At 36.1% G+C, this 17,729-nt stretch overlaps 1 protein-coding gene and 1 long non-coding RNA gene across 20 annotated transcripts in view; one reads left to right on the forward strand and one right to left on the reverse strand.

Moving 5' to 3' along the window:
• The window catches only part of myo5aa (myosin VAa), a 164,030-nt gene extending 152,893 nt beyond the window's left edge, over positions 1–11,137 (forward strand). For 16 of the 19 annotated variants that reach the window (XR_015515196.1, XR_015515194.1, XR_015515198.1 and 13 more), the window contains 8 exons: positions 1,631–1,774; positions 2,804–2,958; positions 3,101–3,190; positions 4,223–4,373; positions 7,532–7,814; positions 8,932–9,106; positions 10,606–10,686; positions 10,793–11,137. Coding sequence is in view for 13 of the 19 variants with exons in the window: in XM_087293353.1 (XP_087149479.1) it covers positions 1,631–1,774; positions 2,804–2,958; positions 3,101–3,190; positions 4,223–4,373; positions 7,532–7,814; positions 8,932–9,106; positions 10,606–10,686; positions 10,793–10,945 (1,232 nt within the window). In the remaining 6 variants the exon portion in view is untranslated. Of the gene's footprint in view, positions 1–1,630; positions 1,775–2,803; positions 2,959–3,100; positions 3,191–4,222; positions 4,374–7,531; positions 7,815–8,931; positions 9,107–10,605; positions 10,687–10,792 lie in introns of those variants that run through there. The other 3 variants (XR_015515197.1, XR_015515195.1, XR_015515199.1) reach the window with 1 other exon arrangement.
• The window catches only part of LOC147839797 (uncharacterized), a 516,604-nt gene that overhangs the window by 165,817 nt on the left and 333,058 nt on the right, over positions 1–17,729 (reverse strand). The gene's annotated exons all lie outside the window — the stretch shown is intronic.

Consider the following 17,729-nt stretch of genomic DNA (forward strand, 5'->3'; position numbering starts at 1 on the left):
TTTATGTATTTTAGGCAGACATCAGTCAACTTTTGTTTATGTGAAGTTTTGTCTATGTTTTTTAGGCAGACGTTTATGTAGATGTTTATTTCTTTTAAAGGTGCAGTAGGTGATCTGCCAAAATGCTAACCGGTTAGCATAATACCTTTGAAACACAGTCCCTCCCCTGCTGTCCAAAGTCACGCATCCTGAAACACGAGCGCGTGCATGACAGCAGACAACCCACTAGTTCATATCATTCGCCAGTTAGAAATGTAGTTAGTGGTTACTTACATGCTATTTCAGAGCGAATATTAAGAGTAGTGGTAAACAACAGGAGAACATCACAGGCTGTCATTGTTCAAAAATGAACCAATGTAAAACCAACTTGACCTCAGTAAAGCAGGCTAGGCGGAATTGCGAAATTGACTTATGTTTTGTTGTTAAACAAAATAAAAATCGACATTATCGATGCTGTAAAAGGTCCCATATGAAACTAAAAATAGCCACATACACATACTACACATAAAAGAAATACTTCAGCCATGGTGTCGTCATTCCTCCAGCATGCAAAAGTAACTCCAATATTGGTTCAGGATTTTAAAAGGCATTTGTTTTACCGTGACTGGGATTTTCTTGTGTGCACATGAATGCACGGCACACAAGCAGGCGCACATGCAGGCTGTAAGCGCTAATGGTGGATCAGCGTAGAAAGAGATGTACCATTGTACAAATCTACATTTGCTGGCAGACAGTTTTGGCTATTTGTCAAGATTATGAGGGATGTCGGCCCGACAATATTTAAGTGGTTGAACTTTTTTTTTTTATGCCTTACCCAGAATATAAAAATACATATAAATATAGTTAAATCATTTACTTTAATCAATATTATTGGAATTTTTTATGCAGGCACAAGTCTTAACTCTGTGTTAATTTGAATGTTTGTCTATGTTTTTTAGGCAGACAGCTATCATTTTTTGATTATGTGGATTTGTTTATATATTTAAGGTGTGCACGAGTCAACTTTTGTTAATATGAATGTTTGTCTATATATTTTAGACAGACATCAGTCAGTGTTAAATTATGTGGATGTTTGTCTGTTGTTTAGGCAGACATAAGTCAGCGTTTGATTATGTGGATGTTTGTTTATATATTTAAGGTGTGGACGAGTCTAAACTTGTCTTTATGTGGATGATATATTATTTATTTTAGGCAATCACAAAGTCTTAATTTTTGCTAATGTGGAAGTTTGTCTATATATTTTTGGCAGGTACAAGTCTTGAATTTAGTTTATGTGGATGTTTGTCTGTATTTTAGGCATGCATGAGTCAACTTTTGTTAATATGAATGTTTGTCTATGTATTTTAGGCAGACATTAGTCAGCATTTGTTTATGTGGATGTTTGTTTAGTATTTTAGGGAATCACAAATCTTAACTTTTGTTTATGTGGATGTTTGTCTATATGTTTTTGGCAGTCACAAACCTTAAACTTTAGTTTATGAAAATGTCTATGTATTTTAGGCCGACACAAGTCTTAAGTTTTGTTTATGTGGAGGTTTATCTATATATTTTTTGGCACGCATGAGTTTGTATTTTAGATGGGCACAAACTTTAACTTTTGTTGATGTGTTTGTTTGTCTATGTATTTTAGGGGGGCAGATGGACGTGTCTCCCGGACAAACGGCTGACGAGCCCGTTCATCCGGTGAACATTCCACGCAGAGAGAAAGATTTCCAGGGCATGCTGGAATACAAGAAAGAGGATGAACTCAAACTGGTCAAAAATATCATACTTGGTAAGATACATACTGTACACCAACAATTACAAAACTAATAAAGAAATCTATTAAGACATCATACAATCTGTAAGGAGTCGCAGGTTCAACAGTGACAACCGCATTTAAATACAGAAGCAAATTTCCTAAATTAGCAATAGATGTGTACAGAACGTGTCTGGTTCCTGAAAAGGCAATGATTGTTAGTGGTAACTACAGTAATATTCTGGGCCCTCTGCTTGTTTTAATCAAAGTAATAATTAAGTAAGGGCTTGTGTCCAATGAAACCTTATGTATTGCTAAAAATGCAAGTGCTCTTCTGAAAAATCAAAAAATACAGTACAGTAGTTTCTCTTTTAAATTACAAATATAGGCCACTATGCTGATATAGACAGTTCACTGCCAGTATGCTTTCTATTGTGTGTCGAGCATAACGTTTTACTCACAGCTGATTGCTCTTCACTTCCAGTTTGGTGTGTTATGATTTTAAAGGGGTCATGAACTGAGAAACCAAAATTACCTTGATCTTTGGATATAAAAGAGGTCACAGTACTATGAAAACCTGTAATTTTCAAAGCTCTAAACTTTGTTGGTATTCTAAAAACAGCTTATATTGAGGGCAGTCTGCCAAAATGACAAGAAATGAAATGTTCTGTTCTATGATGTAATAGGGTGGAATAAGCCCCGCCTCCACAGAAAAGCAACACCAACTTTTACTTCACTGCCTGTTCAGCCCTGTTAATATGCAAATCTGTTAGCCAATCAAGTCAGTGGGCGTTAACGTTTGAGTCTGCAGCTATCTGCCACGGCTATTCAAACAGAGAGTTCTGATGAGGGGTCAAAACCAGCACAAAACATAGTCAAATTGCTTCAAAAATAAGATGTAATTTGGTGTAAAAATCTTGATAATATTATTAGTTGACCTCAGCGAATACTCACTCACCCATTTTAAAACCATGTATCCATCAATTCTTATCCCCATTCTAAAATGCCTTAATAAAAGTAAAAAAAGAGGACTATCGCTGACCGCTCCATCTGTAATTTTGCCAGAGCTGAAGCCTCGTGGTGTTGCAGTGAATCTGATACCAGGTCTGCCCGCATACATCCTCTTCATGTGTCTGCGCCATGCTGACTACATCAACGATGACCAGAAAGTGCGATCTCTACTCACCTCCGTCATCAACAGCATCAAGAAGATCCTCAAGGTCTCGAATCACTCACGCAATTCATGTTTATAATGTTGCAACTTACAAAATTTACAAACTGTAAATTTGTATTATAAAAGCATAATCACTGTTAAGAGTAAATAATTAAGAATTGTTGTTTCCCTTTCCCATAACTCCACAGAAACGAGGTGATGACTTTGAGACTGTTTCCTTCTGGTTGGCCAACACATGTCGTTTTCTGCACTGCCTAAAACAGTACAGTGGTGATGAGGTGAGAAATCACACACCAACACAAGAATATGTGAAGTTTATTCATAAACTAATTTCTAGTAGATCACATGTTTATGATTGACCTCAGCTGGTCCTGTGTTAGCTGACCACATGATTTACCAATCAGATGAATCCTAACACACTATAAATGACCAGAGTTTCCTACCTTAGTTATCTTCCACCCTATTCCTCCTCCCTTTCCCTTGATAGGGAGGCATGGTGGCTCAGTGGTTAGCACTGTTGTCTTACAGCAAGAACGTCACTGGTTCAAGTCCTTACTAGGCCAGTCTGTGTTTCTGTGAGGAGTTTACATGTGCTCACATGGGTTTTCCCTGGGTTCTGCGGTTTCCTCCAACACTCCAAAGACGTGACATAAGTGAATTGACTAAACCAATTTGACACCATAGATGAGCTCCTACTTATGCCTTTCAGTCAGCAGTTTATATCTCCCTATAATCTCTCTTAGGTTCTACATAAACCAGGGGAGTTCTCAAGACCTGCCTGAGCTCAATCCTCGCTTTTACTTGATTAAAGTGCAGTAGCTGATATGTAATATTTCATTCACAAATGGACTTTTCAACTCATCGTGTCTATGATTATCCTCCGTCTTCAGTAGTGCAGTTTTTTTTTTTTTTTCAATTTTTTTTTTTTTTCTAACTGGAAGACAAAAAAATATTGAAGTTGAATCCTGACATCTAGTGGACAAACTAAGTAGTGCAAAAATGATTCATAGCCCACATGCGAGCTGCTCATACATTGTATGCATGTTTAGAAAAAAAATCTGACGACAGTATGAGGGTTTAAGAATAATCTTCTGTTGATTTACTTACAGGTCACATTTAAAATGTAACTTGTCTCCAATCCTCCCCAATCTGATTTCAGTCCATAGCTCATTCATTTAAGTGTCATATTGGTCATTTTGATAACCAATTTGAGCGTTTTCATCTCAACCTAATGGAAATGTATTGGAAAAATCTTATTAAATCAACGTTCAAATGGCACTATTAACCCATTGCTCTCCTTATTTCTCTAGCAATTCATGAAGCATAATAGCCCAAAGCAGAACGAACACTGTCTCTCTAACTTTGACCTGGCAGAGTACCGGCAGGTTCTGAGCGATCTGGCCATTCAGATCTACCAGCAGCTCATCAAGTGTATGGAAAACATCCTGCAGCCCATGATCGGTGAGCATGAGACCTCTGGGTCTGTATTTATGTTGATCTGTATTAGAGATGCACCAATTGAACAGCTATAAATTGGAACGTGTGATTGGCAGCCAGCCATTTTGTTTTGTTTAATTTTAGTATATTTCTGTTGCGGACATGCATATAAAATGCATTTTAGTGATAATATAGACCATTTTGAGAGACGTAAACTATAACAACGGTCCCAACATATTTCCTGTTTTACATTTTTAATTTATATATAGCTTCCGGGAATTAAAAAAAAAAACACATATTGATAAATAATGGTATGATAACTGTTATAACATTACCTTATGATTGAATTGCCCCTTGTTACAGTTAGGACATAGTTTGATAACAAGCAATGTTCAAAAAAAATGTTTATAGGCTAATGACATGACCACGTTGCAATAGTCTATTTTACATTACTACAAAGTATGTGGTGTGTAAATTGAGAATGAACAGAGAACAGATGTTACAACAGACTTAAGCTGCGCCTATGCACTCATGCACTATGTACTTATGCACTTACACACTCAACAGCATAGTATATATGTGTTCTTTTTAAATGGAGCACTAATGTTTTTTTTACTAAGCGGAAATTCAAACCGTTTCCCTGATGAAGTTTGACGGTTGCCAAATCAGTGAAATGAATGAGCAACCTATTAAATAATACCTGCCTTGAGTATAACCGCATTCATCATCGGGAGACGCTATGATCACTCTCGTAGGAGAATTTTGCTTTTGGCATCCAACATGTGCACCCGATAGCTTCGCTTCTTCCGCTACATGAGCAAAAATGTGGTCGTTGAGTGCGTAAAGTGTCCATAGCTGCGTCCCAAATCACATACTTATGCACTATTCTCTGCCATTTTGTAGTATAAATAGTGTAAGTAGTGTGTTCACACTGAAAACTCTAAAAATAATAAGTACACTTTAATTACCCGGATGATGCACTCATTCAGTCGCTAAAATAATGTGTGGAATGTTGGACACTTCACGCACTCAACGACTGCATGTTTGCTCACATAGCGGAAGGGGCGGAGCTATCGGGCGCACATGTTGGATAACTTTATTTATTTTGGATGGTGAAAACAAAATTCTCCTACAAGAGTGATTATAGCGCCTCCCGATGGTGAATGCGGTTATACTCAAGGCAGGTATTATTTAATAATTCTGTCATTTATTTCACTGATTTGGCAAACGTCATCAGGGAAACGGTTTGAATTTCCGCCTAGTAAAAAAACATTAGTGTTCCATTTGAGACAGCACTACATACATCTACTATCCTGTTGAGTAAGTGCATAAGTACATAGTACATGAGTGCATAGTGTATAGTGTGGCATTTGGGACGCAGCTCATCATTCCTTTTTACCAGTTGAATGAGTGCATCATCCAGGTAATTAAAGTGCACTTATTATTTTTTGAGTTGTCAGCGTGAACACACTACCTACACTATTTATACTACAAAATGGCGTAGAATAGTGCATACGTATGTGATTTAGTATGCAGCTTTAGTGTTTTTTACAAGCAGCACAGGTGACACAAAGGAATAACTGAGCACTCCATTATGAGATGTTCTCCATTATTCTATATTCTCTATTAACTTTAACAAATGTTACAAATATTGACCTACATTGTAAAGTTTTCTTTACTGAAAGTCTGAAAAATGAGCAGGATATGTGTCAATTCCATCAGAGTAAAACATAGTAAAACTATAATCATCTAGTGGTATTTTCATTTAAACTTTATATGGTGTTTGGGTCTGTGAAACTCATGTTGTTTTATCAAAATTTAAACAGTATACACACTTGGCTATACATGCATCAAGTGCAAAAAGTACATACACTCATTGGCCACTTTATTGGGCACACCTCTCCAATTTCTCATTAATGCAAATTTCTAATCAGCCAATCACATGGCAGCAACTCAGTGCAATTAGGCATGTAGACATTGTCAAGGTGATCTGCTGCAGTTCAAACTGAGCATTAGAATAGGGAAAAAGGGTGATTTAAGTGACTTTGAACGTGGCATGTTTGTTGGTTCCAGACGGGCTGTTCTGAGTATTTCAGAAACTGCTGATCTACTGGGATTTTCATGCACAACCATCTCTAGGGTTTACAGAGAATGGTCAGAAAACTACTGACTAATTCATTACTACCGAGGTATGCAGAAGAACATCTCTGTACTCACGACACGTTGAACCTTGAGGCGGATGGGCTACAGCAGCAGAAGACCACACCGGTTGCCACTCCAGTCAGCTAAGAACAGGAAAACTGAGGCTACAATTTGCATAGGCTCACCAAAATTGGACAATAGAAGATTGGAAAATTACTGCCTGGTCTGATGAGTCTTGATGGTAGGGTCAGAATTTGGTGTCAACAGCATGAAAGCATGGATCCATCCTGCCTTGTATCAACAGTTCAGGCTGGTGGTGATGGTGTAATGGTGTGGGGGATATTTTCTTGCCACGCGTTGCGCCCTTTAGTACCAATTGAGCATCGTGTCAACGCCACAGCCTACCTAAGTATTGTTGCTGACCATGTCCATGCCTTTTTTGACCACAGTGTACCCATCGCCTGATGGCTACTTCCAGCAGGATAAAGCCCCCTAAAACACGAATCATCTCAGACTGGTTTCTTAAACATGACAATGAGTTCACTGTACTTAAACGGCCTCCACGGTCACCAGATCGTAATCCAGTAGAGCACTTTTGGGATGTGCTATTATGTGAATATAGAACAAAGTCTCTGAGGAATATTTCCAGTATCTTTTTGAATCTACGCCACAAAGAATTAAGGCATTTTGAAAGCAAAAGGGGTCCAATCTGATACTAGTAAGGTGATCTTAAAAATGTGTCTGGTGAGTGTATAATGGAAAATATTATCCATCAATGCTGTTTATATTGCTTGCAATTCTAGTAAAATATTTGATGGAGCAGGTCCAACAGACCCAGGAACAGTTACACCATACAAATGGTTATAAATGTACATAAATACATGTAATAAGGGGGGGGAAAGAGTTATTGGAATTGATCAATTTGCTTGTAAAAAAAAAAACTGCAGTTGGAATCTGCCATGAAAACATCCAGGTTGGTGCATTACAAATCGGTATCTCTTTTCTTGTGTATTAATCCCTCTTTTTGTTGCTGTCGTCAGTCTCTGGCATGCTGGAACATGAAACAATCCAGGGTGTGTCAGGAGTGAAGCCCACAGGTCTCCGCAAGAGGACGTCAAGTATTGCTGATGAGGGCACGTACACACTGGACTCCATCATCCGTCAGCTCAACACCTTCCACTCCATCATGTGTCACCACGGCACGGACCCCGAGCTCATCAAACAGGTGGTCAAGCAGCAGTTCTACATCATCGGCGCTGTCACCCTTAACAACCTGCTGCTGCGCAAAGACATGTGCTCCTGGAGCAAGGGCATGCAGATCAGGTCAGTGCAGCGCTAAACACTGTAAATGCAGAACAGATGAAGAAAAAAAATTATTATATATATATTTATGGTCTCAAACTCAATTCTTGCAGGGCCGCAGCTCTGCATAGTTTAGCTCCAGCCACCTCCAACTCACACCTGCTTAATAGTCTTTAGTATTCTTGAACATCTTGATTTGTTGGATCAGCAGTGTTTGCTTATGGTTGGAGCAAAACTGTGCAGAGCTGCGGCCCTCCAGGAATCCAGTTTGAGACCTATGGCTTAAAGGAAAGTCATATATTTTTACATCAGTATGTTCTGTTGTTTTATATGCTTATGCTACTAGTATCCTTTTTTCATATGGCATGATACTGGTGAACTGATTATTCTAAAGGTTTCTGGTCCCAAATCAAAACTCAGAAATGGTTATTAATCACTGATAGGTGAAAGGTATAGCTAGATAGACTTACAGACAGACGGACGGACAGACGAATGGATCATGGAATTTGCTATTTTAATATGTAGTAAAATAATCTAATTGAAATTTAAGCTTGTAGATATATATTGTAGATATTGTAGTGTTTTATGGGTCTTTATCCTGCTTGAAGTAGCCATCAGACGATGAATACATCGTAATAACCTAAAAAAAAAACGATTCTTGAAAGAATCCTCTACGTATTGATGCAAAAATTTACAGCCAATATTATTATTATTGCTTGTAAAAAACAATAATGTTTTTCAGTTGAGGTCAGTATTTATTGTGATTTTTTTTATTAATACTTTTAGTCTGCAAAGATGCATTATTATTGATTAAAAGTGAGCGCTTTCAGGAGGTTTCTGCAGAGGTCAGAGTTTAAAATGTTTGTACAGTACATATATTATATTATATTATATTATATTATTATATTATATGATATTATATTATATTATATTATATTATATTATATTATATTATTTTATATTATATTATATTATATTAATTATATTATATTAAATTATATCATATTATATTATATTATATTATATTATATTATATTATATTATATTATATTATATTAATTATATTATATTAAATTATATCATATTATATTATATTATTTTATATTATATTATACTATATTATAATGTGTTTGTTCAGGTATAACGTGAGTCAGCTGGAGGAATGGCTGAGGGATAAGAACCTCATGACATGCGGCGCTAAAGAAACACTGGAGCCGTTGATTCAGGCTGCGCAACTACTGCAGGTGAAGAAGAAAACTGATGAGGACGCCGAGGCCATCTGCTCTATGTGTAACGCCCTCTCCACAGCACAGGTATCTATCTATCTATCTATCTATCTATCTATCTATCTATCTATCTATCTATCTATCTATCTATCTATCTATCTATCTATCTATCTATCTATCTATCTATCTATCATCTATCTATCTATCTATCTATCTATCTATCTATCTATCTATGTCTATCTGTCTGTCTGTCTGTCTGTCTGTCTATCTGTATATTTGTCTGTCTATCTGTCTGTCAGTCTGTCTGTCTGTTTGTCAACATTATCTGTCTGTCTGTTTATCTGTTTGTCTCATTGTCTCTGCATTATTTATTTGTCTATCTGTCTGTCATCTTCTGTCTGTCTGTCTGTCTGTCTATCTGTTTGTCTCTGTCTATCATCTTCTGTCTGTCTGTCTGTCGATCTGTCTGTCTGTCTGCATTATTTATTTGTCTGTCTGTCTTTCTGTCATCTTCTGTCTGTCTGTCTGTCTGTCTGTCTGTCTGTTGGTAGGTCGATTGGTCTGTCTGTCTACATTATCTATTTGTCTATCTGTCTGTCTTTCTGTCATCTTCTGTCTGTCTGTCTGTCTGTCTGTCATATTTTGTCTGTCTGTCTGTCTGTCTGTGTGTCTGTCTATCTCTGTCTATCTGTGTGTCTCTGTCTATCATCTTCCTTCTGTTGATCTGTCTGTCTACATTATCTATTTGTCTATCTGTCTATCTTTCTGTCATCTTCTGTCTGTCTGTCTGTCATATTTTGTCTGTCTCTCTGTCTATCTCTCATCTTCTGTCTCTCTGTAAGACTGTCTATCTGTCTCTGCCTATCATCTTCCTTCTGTCGATCTGTCTGTCTGTCTGTCTGTCTATCATCTTTTGTCCTTGTAAGTCTGTCTGACTGTCTAATCTCTTGATATAGCCAAGTCAACTTTATTTCTAGAGCGCTTTATACTATATATACTATATAACTTCAGGTTAACTATGTTTTTATATAATAACTGTTGAGCTATTAGTTACCAGTTAATTAGTTGAAGTTATTGGTAACTTTTAATGGTTTGGTAAATAATAACCTGAACTTTTCCGAATTTGATTGTATTACAATAATGTGCACATGTGAAACAGCTGCTTTGAAACAGTACAGTAATTATTGTGAAAAGCACTATACTAATAAACTTGAATTTAATTGAATTGACTACAATGAAAATTGCCTCAAAGCCAATTTACATGGATAAAATGGATAAAATCCCAGTATTTCAGTTTGTTAGAAATATATTCTGCGAATCACACAGGTAGCAGAGTAGTGGTAGAATGCTGGTGTAGTTCTAGTGAAAATAAAACTGATATGGTTCAGTTTAATAAGAATGTCAACCTTTCTGTCAGTCAACTAGGAACTAATGTCTGGTTTACTGTGGTAATATTAATAGATTAAAATGATCCATGTGCAACACTTTGCATGTTAGAATAACACAAAATACTTTAAATGTTTTTAATGTAAACGCACACACACACAAACTTACAAAAACCTCATAATCTCTTATTTTCTACCCAGATTGTGAAAGTGCTGAACTTGTACACACCTGTCAATGCATTTGAAGAGCGAGTGTCAGTGTTGTTCATCAGAACAATACAGGTATGTTTCAGAAATTCTCTTTTTCATATTACGACTTGTAATATGCAAGTCAATATTTTTTTGTGAATTTGTGTGAATGCTTCAACCTGAGTTTTTCTTCCTCCAGACGCGTTTACGGGATCGAAAGGAGTCGCCTCAGCTTCTGATGGACACCAAACTCATCTACCCCGTGACCTTCCCCTTTAACCCCTCCTCCCTTGCCCTGGAAACCATTCAGATCCCCAGCAGCCTCAATCTGGCCTTCCTCACTCGTGTGTAGACCTGTCAATCACCTCACATCGACCAGTCACATGGCAGGAACGGGGAGCCAAAATATATAAATAGAAAAAAAAAATTATCATAGGTAAATAAGCCACACACTTAAAAAAATGCAGTTTAGATCATGTCATCCCCTCTTTTTTGCTCTTCTTCATCACTTTTGTGTTTTCAATAAAAGGGTGAATCTCACAAACATGTCACGTATGTGTTGATCACGGAAATAAAAATGTGATAAGAAACTATATTTACCATAAAGAAAATGAATCATGTTGTTATATTATTAGAATATTAGGATTTTTTTGGTATTTTCATGACACTATAACCAAACTTTCACATTCATTCCTATTACTCTAAGAACTGTATAATTATAAAACAGATCTATCTGGTTCTTGAATCTAATTGGCTGATAGTCGTGCGATATTCTGCAATAACAACCCTTGTACAGCCTCTTCACTTTTGTGTGTTACTCCGCTCACATAGAGTGACAGCAGATCAATAAACTCACCACAGTACAATTTGACAAATATCTCTGCTGTTGGACAACATAAAGTACTTTTGAGGCTTTTTAGGCGAGAATGTAGTTGTTTAGATTGCAACTATGCAGTTTATTTAGAAGGATAGTGCTAAGTTTTATATTTTAAATGTTTACAATTTCGGCAATACAGCACGTCGGCATCCATCAGCCTGTCATACTGAGCAGAGCAAAGACAGTTAATGTTCCGCCACAAGATGGCAACAGAGACCGCATAATAAGCCTTTATAGGTGAGAAACTCTGTAATTTTTAACTACAGCTGATTAAATCATTAAAAAACAGGTAAGTGACATTCTAAGTCTATCTATCTCTTTTGTATGTTGTAGTGCTGTATTTATACCATAGTAATCTGGTAGTGTTTGCTTTGCTTTGGCTTTTCCTGGGTTAATTATTGCGATCTCCTGATTGCAACAGAGAGAATAACTGGGAAATCTCTGTAGATTGATGGCATTTCATGTCGTTCAGCCTTATAATCTTAAAATGTGAGCAAAATCACCTGTTTTGTATTCACTTTAGACATTACGCTAGAGAATCATTCAAATATTAGCTCTAAAGTGACATTTGGGAAGTAGCAACGGTTTTTGCTGTTCTGACATCAGCTGCAGATGTGAATGAATAGCGGAAGAAAGTAGTTCCTCATAAAAAAGGATTTTTAGACTTTGTGTTTGATTTTATTATATACACAATTATGCCGTCGAACTGTTGTATAAAAGCAATTTCACACTGGTAGCAGTACGATATGACTGTATACCATCACTTGTGGGACACTAAGGCACTCGGCCTGCAACCTCGAGCCAACCCACGCCTCCCATCAGTGCCGATATCCAGCCATATTGCACTGCTACTCGTGTGATATTGCTCATATATCATTCACGTTGCAGTTAAATTAAAAATTTGTAACTAATTAGATAACTGCATTTCGCTTGAAAACAGTCAAAATGTTTTTCAGAATCTACTTTGACACTAAAATGAAAGTGGAAAAAAACGTGTTCCTAAAACTGGCTTCAATTTCTTTATGGTAAATATATTCTTATTCTTTTTATTTGATCGTGGCGGTCTAGATTTTGTTTAGGTGAGATTCACCCTGGAATATTTCAGAGATGTTTCACTTATTGAACGTTACGGAAGGAAAATCGAAGGTCAAAATAATTCATTCTAACACTAATGCCTTTTATTTTTGCCAGAATATGTTCACGGGGCTGTATAATCGTATACATATATAAATATCTATGAATATGTATGATGCTAGGATATTTTATTTATTGCTTTATCAGATGTTTGTTTGTTGATTTTCTCTCAAATGCTAGCTAACATGGATATCCAGTTGGAGAACGTACTCTAGTCCTCTGCGCTCATCCATATCAGACAAATAACTTAGACTTCTGAGTAACAAAAGACATTGGAGCTCAGCTGACTTCATTAGCATAGATGTTTATTTGTTAGTAGCGTATGGTGATGTTGATTAGCTAAAAGCTAGCTAGCTAGTTGTCACGTCTGGTGTAACTCTGGTGGAAAGAAAACTCAGCATCTCTTCCTCAAGAGCTTCCTCAAGTTTACATCTCTGACATTCAGGAATCGTTTGCTAAGAGATGGTAGAGTACAGACCCAGTGCATGATGGGATTGTTTGGGTTTGCTTTTATACTGACCTGCTCTGCCATTGTTGAACATATCAAGAGCCAGAGGTCTGAGCGAGAGTTAGTTTTAGTTTTGGCTCTTTACAGTTCAGGTGTGTGAATCTCATGAAAAAATGTTGGCAAATATCAAGTAAATTGACAGATTTGTACACACACACACACACACACACACACACACACAACAGGAACATGTTGATTGCATTTCTTCCATGTCAATTATCACTATTGTTTACACTGTAAGAAGTGGGGACTTTACTTTAAAATTTGAGTAAACCCGTTGCTTTTTAAGCGATTACTTAAATTAATTTTAATAGTGAGTAAACCAGTTGCTTTAAAGGTGCTGTATGTAAGTTTTCAACTCTTCTAAAGCATAAAAATATCGTAATAGCCTATATTTGCAGATATTTTAGTAAACATGCTAGGTGAACACTCTTGTTTATCTGAAAAGCAATGCTGAAGTCAGATATCCTGCTTTGAAAATGTGTTTTTTGTGCTGGAACGCTCTCTTTGTTTTGGTTCTTTTAACCCGCCCTAAGCCACTTTAGCCAATTATATTTCAGCACCCCGGGTTGTCTTGGTGGAAAACCAAGTATTTCATTCATTCATTCAGAAAGGCTCTCAAAGGATGCGATCATGACTAAAATGCGACCTCCGGTGGACAGTAGCAGACTCTGAAATGAGACGCAGATTCAGAGTTCCACATGAGGTGGTTATTAGTTAGCAAATAATATAAATATTACAAACGTAAACATTAGGTGAGCAGGTTACATTTTAACCCCGTGTCCTAACAACTCGCTACGTGACGATATTTACAGTGATTAGCAATTTGGCTGTTTGCACCAAACGAAACATGATAGAAATTTAAATACAGCCATTTAGAAGCACAGAATATGCACTTACTCATGAAATGGTAAGGTTTATAATCTAATTAATACATATTAATCCTCTTTAGCATTATTAAATGTACATGCTGAATCACTATGTGTTGATTTCAATTTCAAATAGTTTATTTTAATATTAAGATCTGAGGTGAACTATCTGCTGCTGCTTTCAGTAGTGTGGCAATAAATGTCATGTAAAATGGCATTCAGACTCACATTATTAGCATTTAACACTAAATAAAACACATGAGGTTTACCTGAGATGATCATTGTCAGTTTTCCGTTGTTCAGCTGCAAAAATTAGAAGCCGTTTTTAATATATAAGTTTGAGGAGTTGGTTAGAACAAAATTGTTTCTGTTGTGTGCCATTGCTTTTGTTTAGAACGCTATTTAAATCAGCCTTTAGTCGCGAATGTCAGACTCTCTCCTGTTGGTCCACAATCTGGCAACCTGCGCTTGCATGTGTTTTGATCCAGGAATGCAATACCTAGCTCAACCACTGGATGTCAAATTTACATACTGCACCTTTAAAACTAGTAAATAAATTAACTATATGTGCAAAATTAAAAAAAAAAAAAAGTAAACTTAAAAATTACAATGGATTACTCAAAGTCAAATAAAACCTGTTGCTTTTATGACAATAAGGTTACTCAGCATTTTTAAAAATAAAGCAACTAAACACTTTTTATAGTTCACATATATGATTTCATATATGATTTCATTAATACAATGTAATAGTTAAAGTGAGTAAAAGATCAGATCTTTTCAGAATTTCAAATAAAACAGTCATCTTATTTTTTAGGAAATGACAGTTGAAATAAAAATAACAAATTTTTATTTGCAAAAGCATAGTTCATACAAAAACAAAGAAAATCTTCCATAGTAAGAAAAACAAATACAATGGGTCACAGGGTCAAGTCAAGGGTTACAGATTTTCAACATTATTCAAAATATCTTCTTTGTGTGTTCAACAGAAGAAGGAAACTCTTAAAAGGTTGAAACAAGTAAAGAGAGAGTAAATGACGACAAAATGTTCATTTTTGGGTGAGCCATCCCTTTAAACTCATCCTTAACCTTCACAAACTCGATCCTGATAGGCCGTTGTCCCTACAGAGTTTTTCTCCAGCACTAATCAAGCACACCAGGACAAACTGATCAGTGTCTTTAATATCAGTATTTCTCAACCACGTTCATGGATGACCACCAACACTGCATGTTTTGGATGTCTTCTTTATCCGTCACACCCATTACAGGTCTTTCACTCTCTGCTAATGATCTGAATCAGGTGTGTTTGGTTAAGGATACATAGAAAATGCGCAGAGCTGGTGGTCCTCCTGGTGTGTGGTTGAGAAACACTGTTCAAGATCACTAAAAAGCTACAGGCAGCTGTGTTTGATTAGGGTTGGAGCAAAACTATGCAGTACATCGGCCCTCCAGGATGGATCTCTTTTAAAGTGTTCCACCAAAATGAATATTGATTGGTTATGTAAAAAAGTATTTTTTTAAATGTCAGAAAACACAGCACCTTTTTTGTTAAGCAAAAAGGGCTCTAAATTAATTTTTTTGTCATTTTTAAGAAGAAAATGTTTCCTCAACCACATAAATCACAAATCCAGAGAAATTGTATCCAATCTACATAACAATTTTAATATCATTTGTAAGTATTTCGAAGTGCAGTGATAAAGAATTGACAAAGAAATCATCATAATTTGGCTTTAAAAACCTCATGCAGCGTGAGGTAAAAAGTTGGACAGTTTCATCCAAATTTTAGTTTTTTGTGAGAATCAGAGGCGTCTAGCATGCGCAGAAGCACACTGGATATCCTTTACAGAACTAAAGTAATAGTAACTACTGACTCAAACCCCTGCTGTTATTTATTTCAGTATTATATGTTTTTAATCGAGTTAATATATATATGGACAAGTTTTCTTTGTGTCCGTTTTATTTTTGTTTCATTCACGTCTGACAGGATATCAGTATTATTATCTTGAATGTGTCAGGCAGCTTTTTATCAGGAAGCTGTTTGTTTTGATCTGTATCTCCTGAATTTGATAAACACTCACACACACACACACACACACATAGACAGTGGATTATATGATATCATTGGGTCAGAAACTGATGCATGTTGTTACTTTTGTTTCTGCATGGGTCTCAGCAGTAAAATCTTCCACGTTAGTTTAGTGTGTTATCGGCCATTAACACACAGCTTTAGATGGAGATTATCGGCTGTCATTTCACCCCATTCCACTGGGATTTCACCATGCTTTACTGTAACTTTAGTGTTCTGTATCAAGCTTCTGTGTCATTCTATCAGTTTCAACAGCTTTATGATGATGATCAGTGGTGTTATGTGTTGTTCACGCATCACAAGAAATCATGTGTATGTGTGTACTTGTTTATGTGGTTTACGAGGACATGCACTGTAAATAAATTGCGCACAATTCTTTCAGGTTGTCCCAGCACTTATTAATTAGGTTATTGTAACACATCTGAGTAGATCGAGCATAAAACAATTAATTTACTCCAAAAATAATCTCAAGAATTGTTTTATTTAAGCTCATTTTACGTAAGTAGTTAAAATACGCCTCAAAATATTATATAAAATATATATATGTGTGTGTGTGTGTGTGTGTGTATGTATGTATATGTGTATATATATATATATATATATATATATATATATATATATATATATATATATATATATATATATATATATATATACATATATATATATATATATACATTATATTTAAAAAAACTTTATTTTACTAGGCTGGTTTACGAGGACATTCATTGTGTCCTCATAATTCACAATGCTTAAAAATCATATGTAATGTCTTTTCAGATGGTTGGATTTAGGGGTAAGGTGCAGGGTAAGGACATATAATATGCATTTTTTTCTGTATAAAATACATTATGCCTATGGAGAGTCCCCGTAAACCATATATACAAGCGTGTGTGTTTGTTTTACAGTGCAAAAATGATTCCTAATGAAGTATTTTTGTTTTGTTTTTTCCAGTGAGATTAATTCAATTTATTTGTTGAGCCTTTTGGTAAGCATTAGTACATTTTTTTTTATATCAACATATCTTAGAGTACATCTCAAGTATGTGTATTTCTTTTATATCATTTAGACGCTTTTGCTAAAAAGTAGACAAAAATATGAAGTTATTTGTTATGAGGGGGGAGTGATCGAATGGCCTGCAACGGGGGAGAGAATGGTAAGAAACCGGTGGCTTAAAAAGTGGGTCAATCAAAATGATGAATAACACCTGTTTCTTCACAGTGATTGAGCCGGAGAGATGCCGTTTACGGCCAGGAGACGAGCTGGAAGTCGTGCTCCAGAGACATTTAAAACCCAAAATAAGAATAAACTTATTGCATATTTACTCCACTCTACTGATGGCTAACGTGAAACTGATGTTTTGACACATTGTCGAAATCCCGAAGTGCAAGTGTTTGGAAACACTACACAGAAGCATGATGCGAAACACCAGGTCACATGACTTAAATGATTTCAACAGCGTTGCCAACTATTTTCCAAGATTTGCTCGAAAAGTTGCTAAATGCCGCTAGATTACATCAAATGTCAATTTGCATATTACTGACGTCATCGCGTCCAACCGTTTCTGTTTAACAGCCTACGGCTAATAAAGGGGTATTCATATGTGCACTACGCTTTATATATATGCATGTCAATTTAACTAAATTTATTGCTGTTAAGTAAGTA

Source organism: Danio rerio, chromosome 18 (genome assembly GCF_052040795.2).
Source record: "Danio rerio strain M-AB ecotype USA chromosome 18, GRCz13ab, whole genome shotgun sequence".
Taxonomy (NCBI): domain Eukaryota; kingdom Metazoa; phylum Chordata; class Actinopteri; order Cypriniformes; family Danionidae; genus Danio; species Danio rerio.